The sequence below is a fragment of the Phyllobates terribilis genome, unplaced genomic scaffold (assembly GCF_046119375.1).
Source record: "Phyllobates terribilis strain yellow unplaced genomic scaffold, ASM4611937v1 Scaffold_4__5_contigs__length_816908805, whole genome shotgun sequence".
Taxonomy (NCBI): Eukaryota; Metazoa; Chordata; class Amphibia; order Anura; family Dendrobatidae; genus Phyllobates; species Phyllobates terribilis.
This window is the reverse complement of record NW_027362764.1, coordinates 200,916,128-200,930,147: the sequence shown is the minus strand read 5'-3', so window position 1 is coordinate 200,930,147 and position 14,020 is coordinate 200,916,128. Positions and strand designations below refer to the sequence as shown.

The window sequence follows — 14,020 nt, the reverse complement described above, 5'->3', positions numbered from 1 at the left end:
TTCCAGATTTGCGCTGAGAGCTGGAAAGACTCAGAAAGGTCAACCAATTATTATGCATTATGTACAGTATGAAGAAAGGTTGTCAAAAGTGCATGTATTTTTTGAGATGCCAAGGGTGCCACATTATCATTGTTTGTAATTAATGGAAAATGGTTTTCATTTTTACATTTTAAAGAATTATTCAACTGCATGAGCTGAAGGGAACATGTTCAGGCTGGTGTTTCCCGAATGTATGCAGAAGAAATGGCAGAATAAGAGGCTTAGCTATTGACATAGAACAATTAGCTATCGGTCATATATAGTATCGGTCACTTGTCGAGGGTGGAAACTCTCTCCTGTGTCAAACATGAGCCAGAAGTGGAGCTGCCGATACAGGGACTAGCACTGATATCTTGAAATTGGGGAACCTTTTGTAGCACAATATATTTGCCACAATAGGTAATTAAAACCATACATTTTTAACAATTTTTTGGTGTGCTGCCTCCAGCTGTCTTTTATATTTTGATGGTTTGGTCCTTACCAGGGGGGCTTAGCACCCTTATCGGTATACTGGTGCTGCTCTAGTTTTTCTATTTTGTAAACAGATGGAGATATTTTTTACAAGAGAACAACCCTTTTAAAATTTCTGCACTTTTCACTGCACATTACATTGGGAAATATCATATACATATAGAAAATAGAAATGTCTTGAAAAAGTAAAACAACATAAACTGAATAACCAGCAAACATTTGTTATAGCAAATTTCTGCAAATTGCTGCTCGCTTTCAGAGGTAGGGATAACTTACAAAGCTAATCAATATTGTACAAGAAGGCAGTGGAGGAATTAATTAGCTATGTTTTTATATGTTCATTTGTATAAAATAGAATTAACTAAGTAGAACTCAAAGGTTGTCTAAATAAATTTAGTGAAACAATTAAAAGCTGATGAATACAAAGAGATTATTGTCAGGATGAAATAGAATGAATATTATACTTCGCTTTCCACACAAAAAAACTTTAACCCCTTCATGACCAGGCAATTTTTTGTTTTTGCACTTTCATTTTTTCCTTCCCCTCTTCCAAGTGCAGTAACTTTTTTTAATTTCCTATTTTTTGTCAACATACCGATCGTATCTTAGGGCATATTTTTTGTGAAACGGGTTGTCTTTTTGAATGACACCATTCATTTTACCGTACAATGTACTGGAAAACGAGAAAAAAAATGTCCATATGCGGAATAATTTTGAAAATGTTTTCTTTTAATGGTGTTCACTCGGTCATAGATATGACTTGGAAACATGATTTCCTAGGAAAGTATGATTATGGTAATACAAGTCATGAATAGAGTTTTTTTATATATTTAAATTATGAAAAATTATTAGAAATGTTTGTGTTGAAATTTTCTAATACCCGAAGCTTTTTAATTTTTCCATCGATGGACTTTTGTTAAGCTTGCTTTTTGTGTGGCAAGCTAATGTTTCCATTGATTCTATTTTAAGGTACATGCAATGTTCTGATCACTTTTTATTGCATTTTTTACGTTTGTCATATGGGTTAATTCATGACAAAAATTCTTATTAATTTGACTTTTTAATGCTTAAAAAGCTTATTTTAATTTTTTTCATTTTTGTATTGTTTCTTTATTACTACAAGGAGGGAAAGGAGTGATACAAATCAATATCCTTGTTTTAGGTTTAAATTTTTCTAAACTTTTTTACACTGCGTTGGTTGAATAAAAAACATTGCTTACACACTCCAGATCTCATCATATCCATGAGTGCAGCCTACAAAGCAAAATAATCTCCAATTTTCCAAATTTCTATCTGGACAATGCTCTCTTACAGCCAAGGGACTGCAGCTATGGCATTTCAGGCTTCTACAGATGTGGTGTCCTTACACAACCATTACAGGTGAGCACTACCATCACCCTCACCCCCATCATCTTGTTCCTTACAGTAAGGCCTTATCTGTGCGCATTTGTCCCATCCAGATGCAGAGCTATAAAATTCTTATTATGTACAGTCCTTTTCATAAGTAAAATGTTTGTACCTGTGAAATGAACTAGTTTCTGTGTGATAGAATACTAATACCACATTGAAATTAGTAGCAATATCACACATTTTTATGATTAACATTGTGTTATTTTTTTTATAAAAGTCTTTCTACTCATTACATTATCTTACTATATAGTTAAAGAACTTTCCAATTTTCTCTAGGAAAGACTGCAGGGAGATTCACTTTCTTGGCATTAGATATCAATTATGCAGGTCAAGGCACAGTTTTTAAAGCATGCTAAAGGTAAGATGGCTATATAAAACTGATATTGGATTTTTACTATCATTTTGTTTAATTTGTGAATTTATGTGACAATTGCGTAGCAGTGACGATTATTGTATAAAATTTATTCCATTGATTAAAAATTTTTCGACTGACCTTTTTTTCAGTTTTACAGTTTAATACCCAAACCAAGAAGTACCATTTGCTCATCTATTAAAATATTTTTTTTTCATAAATTAAGGGTCAGTTTGAGACACTATCTGCACATAGTAGAGCTTCCAGATAGAAAGCTTCCCACTGCCAGTAAGTGCCGGTAGGAAGCTCTTTTCTTTCAACCTAACATGGTCCTCTAGCTTCTTCCTTCCCTCCTGACCTTTTCACTGGCAGAGAGGGGAGTCTGCATTCATATGCAGCAACCTAAAGACCATCCCTAGTGCTATCAAGTTGCTGGAAATCTGGAAATCTGCCTACTTATACAGCTTGTTCTTGTAGCCAGACCCACAATAGGTGAGCGCAAGTTGTTTCTGCTCCACTGTGTACTCACTTATTACTTAATTGAGCTAGCACTTTGAATACCTTAATTTTGCACTGTGTATTTATTATTACCTTCAGTTCACATCTTGTTTTTTTGCATACATTTTGCCTGTATACCAAGAAATCTTCCAGCATGCACACTAATTACATACTGTATATGCTTGGTTGGTATGCCAGACATATTTGTTTTACTTTTTTAAGCACAAGGGCATAACAAATAAAAAAATATAAAAACAAACTATATTTATATTTTTAAAAAGGTTAACATATTGGAACCGATACTTCGCCACAATGGTCTTATAAATATATGTGAACTTTTGTACACTCTTCTGATGAGCGGCCTCCGGATTTTCTTTTTTATCTGTATGGTTTGGTATGTACCTGGAGGCTTTGAACCCTCATTTCTTAAAGGTTCTGCTCTGTTTTTCTAAATATACATATGTGTGTATATATTATGCATATAAGGTGTTGTTAAATAAACAGACAGCGATGGCTCCCCCAAACACCATCCATACACCATCTATGCAGGAAACCAGTGAACCACTTGTAAAAACGAGACCCCTTTAACCATATCGTGGTCACCATGCACTCATCACAACTTCTCCTTACCCACAAGTGCAGAAACATATTTTATATTCATCAAACAACAAGTGCTTTCCAATACCAGAGATGAGTTTCCATTACAGTCTGGTCCTGCCTGCCATGATCAGCTGGTTTAAAAAATTTTTTATTGCAAAACAAGAAAGCGTTCATGTATCCGTAATGAACCGATCAGAGTATTAGACTACATAGAGATTTTTTTTCTCAAGGATTCCTGATAAAAAAAAATTTGCAACCATTTTCCATTACATGCCATATGACAGACAGAAAACTTAGGTCACAATAGATACATGCCCTGTTCTTGAGAACTTAAAGGACACTACCAGATCCTATTCATATTAACCAGAAGCAAATATATATTATCCGAGTGCAAAAACTGAAAACAAAAGTGACTTGGGAAACAAAGAAAAACATCACAAAAAAAATTTGGCAAATAAAAAATCAAGTGCAAACATGTCATAATTATAAGACTCAATTTTCAGAAAAGCTTAGTAAAAATAGAAATCCAGTATTTAAAAAATGATCATGTTGTATAAATATAGAAATACAAAAAGTCTGCTAATCAGGTTTTTGTTATAAGTGCAAGCGTAAAAGGTGAATATAAAATATTAGTATTTTCCCTTTAAAGCCACGGCCCCACTATCAGTCAGTATTTGGTCAGTATTTTTTCTCAGGAGTGGGAGCCAAAACCAGGTGAGGAACAATCAGAGAAAAGGTATAATAGAAACAAGTCACCAATTCTACATTTATATCACCCACTCCTGGTTTTGGCTCCCATTCCTGAGAAAAAACACTGACAAAATACTAATAGTGGGGCTGTGGCCTTAACATATTTAATTTTATGAATACATAATGCAAATAACAATAAATAAAAATATTAACATTCATTTAAAATAGGCTATCCCCCATATTTGCATCTACTGTAGAAAAGGTGATGACTGGATAATAAAATCATAACAATTGAGGAGCTTGGCCTGCTGTGTATATATATATATATATATATATATATATATATATATATATATATATATACTCGGTATACATATATACCTACAGGTGCATCTCACTAAATTAGAATATCATCAAAAAGTTAATTTATTTCAGTTCTTCAATACAAAAAGTGAAACTAATATATTATATAGAGTCATTACAAATAGAGTGATCTATTTGAAGGGTTTATTTCTGTTAATGTTGATGATTATGGCTTACAGCCAATTAAAACACCATTGTCCTTATTTCAGTAAATTCAAATAATTAACAAAAAACAACTGCAAAGGCTTCCTAAGCATTTAAAAAGGTCCCTTAGTCTGTTTTAATAGGCTCCACAATCATGGGAAAGACTGCTGACTTGACAGATGTCCAGAAGGCAGTCATTGACACACTCCACAAGGTCCCAGAGTTCCAATTTTCATTTGAAAATCAAGGTCCCAGAGTCTGGAGGAAGAGTGGAGTGGCCACAATCCAAGCTGCTTGAGGTCTAGTGTGAAGTTTCCACAATCACGGATGGTTTGGGGAACCATGTCATCTGCTGGTGTAGGTCCACTGTGTTTTATCAAGACCAAAGTCAGCGCAGCCGACTACCAGGAAATTTTAGAGCACTTCATGCTTCCCTCTGCCGACAAGCTTTTTGGAGATGGAAATTTCATTCTCCAGCAGGATTTGGCACCTGTCCACACTGCCAAAAGTACCAATACCTGGTTTAAAAAAAACAGTATCACTGTGCTTGATTGGCCAGTAAACTCGCCTGACCTTAACCCCATAGAGAATCTATTGGGTATTGTGAAGAGGAAGATGAGAGACACCAGATCCAACAATGCAAACAAGCTGAAGGCTGCTATCAAAGCAACCTGGGCTTCCATAACACCTCAGCAGTGCCACAGGCTGATCGCCTCCATGCCACGCCGCACTGATGCAGTAATTGATGCAAAAGGAGACCCGACCAAGTATTGAGTGCATTTACTGAGCATACGTTTCAGTAGGCCAACATTTCGGATTTTAATAACATTTTTCAAGCTGTTGTTATAAAGTATTCTAATTTACTGAAATAATGACTTTTGTGTTTTCATTGGCTGTAAGCCATAATCATCAACATTAACAGAAATAAACACTTGAAATAGATCACTCTGTTTGTAATGACTCTACATAATATATGAGTTTCACTGTTTGTATTGAAGAACTGAAATTAATTATTTTTTTGATGACATTCTAATTTAGGGAGATGCACATGTATATATATATATATATGTTCTCATGCCCAGTAAATTACTATGTAAATTGTAGTGAGCTGATAAGTCTTTGAATTAATCTACTGGCATAAAACCTTTTTCCATTTGTAATGGTTAATGAAAACATTAAGGATTAATATCTAATAAATGATGTTACTCTATGGAAATGTGTTAATGAAATTACATCCAGAAATACAAGTGGACAGTGCCATTAATCATTAACACCCAAATGTAAAAGTCCTTGTGGTAGACTGCTTACCGTTGGTTGCATAACATATGGTGGGTGAGGCATCCAAGATGTACTTTGTACCTAGATGATAGAAAAGTAGAGTCAGGGCAAAGGCGATGTCCACATAAGTATTAGTATGATCAATGACTTTATAATAATTCTCGAGAAATAATGTAAAAAACAATTTTAAGCTTCGACTTTGGCTACATAACTTTCTAGAATCAGTTCTCTAGGTGTACTGCTTAATTCTGTAATTACATTGCTATCTTTAAATGAAATGAATGTAATACCTTCAAAATGAAGCCGGAAACATTCTGTAGGCAATTTTATACCATTAGAAATATTAAATAAAATGAATTACACTCTGACAAGATTACTGAATCCTGGTAATTGTTCTATTACTGATTTTTTTTAACTTACTTAACTTGGGACAGACAGAGACACATTCAACAAACAGAGGAGTCTTTTGTCATAAAATATGCTGGAAGTGAACAGGATTTCATCTGAATAGGTCCAAAATCATGTGTTAAATTACATTTTAATAACTCTTTATAAGCTGTGTTACCTAATTCTGACTTGGAAAGCCTTAGAGTTAGATGATGAAGTTTGAGTCATTGCTATGGGTAGCTTAGTTACTTACTAAATATGGATTCATATAGCTCCCATTCAATTTAAAGGGAACCCGATATCTGATGCATGTTGCCCAATCCACGGACAGTATGAATCAGACACTGGCTGTGCGATTTCAGCCAGATATGTTTGACAGAGAAAATGCCATGGAGGACTGAACCACAGGGGAGACTAATTGGACAGATGGGTCCAAGGACGGGTCCAAGGGCAGATCTCCCCACCCTCTGCCACTGACTGACAGGTCTCTCCCCACATGCATATAGAGAGAGACCTGTCATTCCAGGGCAGCAGCTAGGGAGAAGCCACCAGGGACCCGCCTGTCTGACTAGTCTCCTGTGCGGTTCAGTCCCTGTTGGCTCTAGCTCTAAATTCTAATTATTTTCAAAAACATGGCAGAAAATAAATAGATGTGTTATTACTATTAAAAATGAAAAAACAAACAAAAAAATCACCCATTTTATGAAAGAGGACTTCCCATTAGAAAATAAAGCATAGGATGTATCACACTATAATAAAGTACTTTTGTTCCGCGGAGAGCACATGCTAATTTGTGATTTTGAATTTTTAGCATCATAACCCCATTTCTATCAATCTCTATTTTCTTATTGTTTTAGTTTGGTTTAGTGTTTAGTGTTCCATCAAATTCATTTTGGAAAAAACCTAATGCTACTTTGTAATGATAATAATAATATTGTTATTATTATTATATGCAAAAGCATATACAAAGTAATACATAGGACGTTATGTTACCAAATAAATGGGTAATATATCTTTATTTATGGAAACTCTTCTAGAACAAGACACAGAATATACCAATATACCTGATATGTAGATACAGGAGAAGCAGCAATAAAAGGTGTGATGGATGTTTGTGGAATCATCCTGTTTGTTGCAATGTTGTAAGGAGGAGAATAAAATCTAGAAGACATAATCAAAAATAGAAGATGGTTAGTGTAATATTTAGGGCTGGATATACATCTGTGAAAAATATGCTTAAGGCAGCCATACACATACAAGCGCTTACAGCTGTGTGCTCATTAAGCCTTCAGCTATCTCTGCTGGTTGTCCCATACACAAGAACATACACATGGCCGAACAGAATGTTTATATGTTTTCATAGGAGGAGAGAAATCTGCTGTCAGACACCTCTGGCGGCATGTGATCTGAAGCACAAAAGTGTAGGGAGAGATGTGAAGTCCCCATAGACATTGGACTGTTGGTCAATCCTGCCAGTATTGTCAGGTTTGGCTGACTTTAATATGTGTGGGCATCCTTATTTTTTCATCAGCTTAGAACCCATGAAGGAAAAATAAAAAATAAATGTTAAAGGGGTTGTCCATGTTTGGCACGAAAGTCTGCAGTCACTTTGTTACTGCAGACTTGTGAATCCTCACAGCATTCACAGTGCACGCTGTCAGGATTCTACGGAGCAGATGCCAGTAGTAGGCAGTCAAGTGACTGTAAGTATACAATATGAATATTCCTGGCCACATTCCAACTAGACATACATGGCATTGCTAAATGAATGCAAGAGAATTGAGAGAGGCCACTCACATCTAGTCGGAATGTTCATCCTATGGTCCCATGACTGCCTGGTCTCACCGTCTGCACCAGAGAATCCTGCCAACGCACACTGTGCACACTGGGAGTATTCACAAGTCTGCAGTCACATAGAATCACTGCAAACTTTTGTGCAAAACCTGGGCAACTCATTTAACATTTATCTACCTTCTATTGCCACAAAAGACTCATTCACAGATTTTTAGCCACTATCATCTAGAACACACATGTCAAACTCTGGCCCGTTGGCCAAATCTGGCCCACAGGGTAATTATATTTGGCCCATGACACTAGAACCACCACCCCTATGTGGGGCAATTATTCTGTATGGAAGACTTTGTGGGGCCCATTATACTGTATGGAGGACTATGTGGGGCCCATTATACTGTATAGAAAGCTATGTGGGGACATTATACTGTTTGAAGGACTATGTGGTGCCCATTATTCTGTATGGAGGAATATGTGGGGCCATTATTCTGTATGGAGGACTATGTTGGGCACATTATTCTGTATGATGGACTATGTGGGGCCCATTATACTGTATACTAGTTGGCCTGCGACTTTGTCAAAGTTTTCATTTTGGCCCTCTGTGTGTTTGAGTTTGACATCTCTGGTCTAGAATATGTTGGAATACCAGACTGAAATTTTATAAGTAAAGAATAAGCTTCATTAAAACTTGCCTGGAGATGGAGGAATGTATGTTTTAGGTCCAGCTTAAGGTATATAGAATTAATTTTTGGAATACTGGTAAAAGTATGAATTGCAACAGTGTTGCAGGATATCCTTCAACTCTCTTTATGAAACTGTTAAAATGGGGAGGGGGTATTTAAAAATATAATTAGACATTTATTAACACTGTCCTCAATTTAGAGAGTATAAAACTAGACTAAACCGGCAGAGTCTGTAGAAAATGTATTACAATCTTACACACTGTATGATAAATTTGGTACATTCATTTATTAATGTTAAACATTTTTCTCTTCCTTACACCTCTTGGCTGGCTTACTGTAGCGTGTGCCAAAATATTAATATTTGGTGCACCACATTAATAAATCTGGTGCATTCACAAACTCCCCTAGGCATTGCATTGTTTAAAGACACTTTCCAAAACTGTTCAGTGAAGTGCAAGAAAGGTCTAAAACATAATACATTATATTAGCTTTTGGCTTCATTTTTGACAGAATTCTAGCTTATTTTGCTTAGTAAATTTTCCATATTCTGGTCATATGTGCCATGGGCAAATGATTAGTGCCTTTACTATATATCACAAAAGTGAGTCTTCGTATGTTAATCATAATGTACTTACCTAAGCTATTTGGCTGTTTGCATGACACAGTGTTATTTTACCCATCTTGCTAATATTTTTCACAATGAAGAAATAAATTGGGAAGAAACTGCATCAAAATTTATTGTATAGTCATTTATCAGCAAGGAGTTTCATAGTTACAATTGATAGAGACTTTATTACAGACTTGTTCAAAACGTCTCCTGCTGTCAAAGCCATAATCAATATGAAGTCACTTCACAATTGTGAAGTGGATCTCCAGACCCTGAGTTAATGCTGCAGTATAGCATGCTGAGGAGTGGATGAATAACGCTAAAGCTCCACTCTCAACAAATCTGTCTTGATCTCAAGATGCATTTGATTTGTTGTAATTTATAGTTATACCGAAAGCTAATGCTTCCTTGACATGTCTCCAGACACAGTTTAAGGCATAGCTGTTCTCTAACATACAATAAGGGTGATTATGTGTCAGTTGTTTGAACATTGCGCCAAAAGAAAATACACAAAATAGAGAGTGAATCTGCTAAGATTTGAATTTGTACTGTTAAATGAGTAGCCATTTAGACTTTTAAAAAGAACTTTATACATAAATATATTTGGAACTCGTCATGTGGAATCCCCATGGTGACAAATACAGATATTGGGGCCAATTCATCCAATAGTTTGTAACTAAAATCCCAGGGATGTGGCAGAAACAAGACAGCAAAGCGCACATTTGTGAAAGCTGTCCATTTTTTTTTAAATCTGAATTTTAGTGAAAAATTTTAAAAAAATATGTTTTTGTAGAATTTTTTATCCCATCTATGAAAACTGTGGTTGGTTAAAGGGGTCAAAAGTGATAAGTATGCAGTCACTCTGTGTGACTGCAGACTTATGAATTCCCCCAGTGAATGCACCGTGCACTGCGGGGATTCGCCGGTATGAGACCCGGAAAAGGAGGGTGGGCGTGGCCTCTCTCTCCATACACTTGTATTGAGCGAGGTCACACCTTCTAGTCTGACACGCCCATTGGATATCGCGTCACTAGACGGGGAGTGACCTTGCTCTATACAAGTGAATGGAGAGAGTCAGCGCTGAATGACCAGGGGTATGTATACCGTATACATAGCCTCTGGTCCCGGGTCTTGTACCGGTGAATCCCCGCAGTGCACAGTGCTTGCGCTGGGGGGATTCATAAGTTTGCAGTCACACAGAGTGACTGCTGACTTATCACTTTTGACTGAACAACCTCTTTAATGACTATCAAAAATCTGTTGAAAACTGTTTTAGATGTAGAATTCCATAGTTCCCCAAAAAACGTAGCAACTTTTTGTGTTTTATATATCAGCTCTGCTAACTTTTTGAAAAGTGGGCAGAAATTAGAGAGAAAGAAGATTTGGCCAAACACACCCTGAAAAAAATGATCATAATTTATGTAAAACAATTACAGCAGCAATGTACTGCAGTCCATTACAGGACTACACTTCCTTCCCTGGAGTCATGAGTGAATTTGTCACATCTTCCTTCCCCGGACTCTTCATCAGAACTGGATTACAAAATGTCAGTCTTGGCAAATCGGCCCAAACACTTTTGTAGAAAACAGAATGAATTCTATGTGATGATGTACAGTAAATATATTAGTCGGTTTCTAAAGGAAAATAATACGGCAGAAAATGTTTTTACATGTAGACTTTAACATAATAACTACTCACCCATTCTGCATAGCTGCTGTTGGGTCGTATGTCAATGCCATTCCAGTCTGAATTTAAAGGAGAAATCATTTACACTTAATAATCAATCCCCTAAAACTAGAATGGTAAATTACAAGAATAATATTTAAATGCATGTTTTTCTGAAAAACAGAAGACGTATTGTTAAAACAATACATTTAGAAATTAATTACATTTTTCAACATGTCAACATTTTATAATCCTTAATCTTAAAATGTATTAATGTAATTTTGAATGCCCACTCTATAATTAAGCACCCAACTGCTGCGGCTAGGATCAGAGTTACAGTTTATTCTCTTAGATGACATGTCCAATAGTGACTTTCAGCCCATTATCACCCCATGACAGCATAACAGGGGGCTGTCAGAGGCCCGGCCTAATAATATCCCAGAAGTTTTACATTGACCTACAATAATATATTGAAATAATAAGCATTCCATAGCTTATGTAACCAATTAAAGGATTGCAGTTTTGCTCCCTCCCTCCCTCCCTTCTCAACAAAAAATAAAAGCTATATTAGAAATGGTAACTCCAAAATCATATCAACTGGCAGAAACAAGAGATTATTTAAACAATACTAGAAACAAAATCAGAATTGCTATTTTTTTTCTCAATTTCCCTTATAAAAAAGACAAACTATAAATAATATGTATCCCAAGATATTGTCAAAATATACAATCCATACAACATTGGACAGAAAATTTGCGATGGCATTAAAAATAAAACTGTTATGGATCTTGAAATGCTGCAACATAAAAAGTTGTTACAAGTAGAGATGAGCGTTGTTCTACTCGAACTGTTCGCCAATCTCAAATTCGAGCTGTTTTGGGCGGTGTTCGAGCCGGTCGGCGAACACGAACAATTTGAGAAAAATTCGGCTGTTCGAGGTTATGTTCGATAACTGTTCGTGCACCAAAATCATAACTGGATTTTTTCTCAGTAATGATGAAAATTAATGTTAATACGCAGTTTGAGTGTACAGCGGGGCGGGGGGAGGGGCAGGGGATGGATCTCTGCAGGAACAATGAAGATCTCCATTTTTTTTTCTCTTTCCCGCATTTGCAGTGGGGAGGTGCAATCTGTCAGCCTATCAGCAGCGCACACACGGAGCGAAGTGCTTTTTTTCACACAAGCAAGGGCATGTGTGATTGGCAGTGTATGTCACATGTCCTTGCCCTATAAGACCAAGCCATTTTCCCCGTCGCCACCATTTTCTCACTGCTGCAGCTGCGTGTTAGACGGCACCGCTGTTGCTGTGTGCGCTATACCTTGTTAATTTCAAGCCAATTTTCGCACAAATATACAGATAGCTTGGGAGTAGGGAATAGTTGTGATTGCAGTCCTTTTAAGGACTAGGTTACAGCATTTCCTACGACTTTTATCAGGCAGGTCTGTGCTCTTAAATAGATAGATTGTGGGAGTAAAGACTAATTGTAATTGGAGTCCTTTTCAGGACTAGGTTACATCAGTTCCTATCAGTTTTTGCCAGGCAGGTCTGTGCCAGTGCTGTGCAAGTTTTTTTCACAGCATTTGGCTGAATCTAGCAAAGCTAATCCTTTTTGGCCTATTGCAGAGTGTGTTAGTCAGTGGAGTAGCCTATCTGTGTTGCAAGATATACCACCTGTGTATAGAATACCAATTTTTTTACTGCACCTAGTGAAGTAAAATCTTTTGGGCATAGCATCATTCTATTAGTCCATCTATACTGACCTCCATCAGGTTGCAAACTGAATATAATTTTTTTCTGCATCTAGCTCTGAAAAAATATTTGGGCTTCTAGCGGTGTGTGGGACTTGGTCTATTAGTCCATCTATACTGACCTCCATCAGGTTGCAAATTAAAAATAATTTTTTTCTGCATCTAGCTCTGAAAAAATATTTGGGCTTCTAGCAGTGTGTGGGACTTGGTCTATTAGTCCATCTATACTGACCTCCATCAGGTTGCAAATTAAAAATAATTTTTTTCTTCATTTATCTCTGAAAAAATATTTGGGCTTCTAGCAGCGTGTGGGACTTGTTCTATTAGTCCATCTATACTGACCTCCATCAGGTTGCAAATTAAAAATAATTTTTTTCTGCATCTAGCTCTGAAAAAATATTTGGGCTTCTAGCAGTGTGTGGGACTTGGTCTATTAGTCCATCTATACTGACCTCCATCAGGTTGCAAATTAAAAATAATTTTTTTCTGCATCTAGCTCTGAAAAAATATTTGGGCTTCTAGCAGTGTGTGGGACTTGGTCTATTAGTCCATCTATACTGACCTCCATCAGGTTGCAAATTGAATAAAAAAAATTTCTGCATCTAGCTCTGAAAAAATATTTGGGCTTTCTAGCGGTGTGTGGGACTTGGTCTATTAGTCCATCTATACTGACCTCCATCAGGTTGCAAATTAAAAATATTTTTTTTCTGCATCTAGCTCTGAAAAAATATTTGGGCTTCTAGCAGTGTGTGGGACTTGGTCTATTAGTCCATCTATACTGACCTCCATCAGGTTGCAAATTAAAAATAATTTTTTTCTTCATTTAGCTCTGAAAAAATATTTGGGCTTCTAGCAGTGTGTGGGACTTGTTCTATTAGTCCTTCTATACTGACGTCCAGCAGGTTGCAAATTGAATATAATTTTTTTCTGCATCTAGCTCTGAAAAAATATTTGGGCTTCTAGCAGCGTGTGGGACTTGTTCTATTAGTCCATCTATACTGACCTCCATCAGGTTGCAAATTAAAAATAATTTTTTTCTGCATCTAGCTCTGAAAAAATATTTGGGCTTCTAGCAGTGTGTGGGACTTGGTCTATTAGTCCATCTATACTGACCTCCATCAGGTTGCAAATTAAAAATAATTTTTTTCTGCATCTAGCTCTGAAAAAATATTTGGCCTTCTAGCAGTGTGTGGGACTTGGTCTATTAGTCCATCTATACTGACCTCCATCAGGTTGCAAATTGAATAAAAAAAATTTCTGCATCTAGCTCTGAAAAAATATTTGGGCTTTCTA

At 36.3% G+C, this 14,020-nt stretch overlaps 1 protein-coding gene across 3 annotated transcripts in view; it reads right to left on the bottom strand.

Annotated features, from left to right (window-relative positions):
- Positions 1-14,020, bottom strand: part of RBMS3 (RNA binding motif single stranded interacting protein 3) — a 1,113,194-nt gene that overhangs the window by 41,854 nt on the left and 1,057,320 nt on the right. For all 3 annotated transcript variants that reach the window (XM_073678026.1, XM_073678027.1, XM_073678028.1), the window contains 3 exons: positions 11,012-11,058; positions 7,297-7,393; positions 5,876-5,926 (listed from right to left, as the gene is read on the bottom strand). In XM_073678026.1, coding sequence (XP_073534127.1) covers positions 5,876-5,926; positions 7,297-7,393; positions 11,012-11,058 — 195 coding nt within the window. The remainder of the gene's footprint in view (positions 1-5,875; positions 5,927-7,296; positions 7,394-11,011; positions 11,059-14,020) is intronic.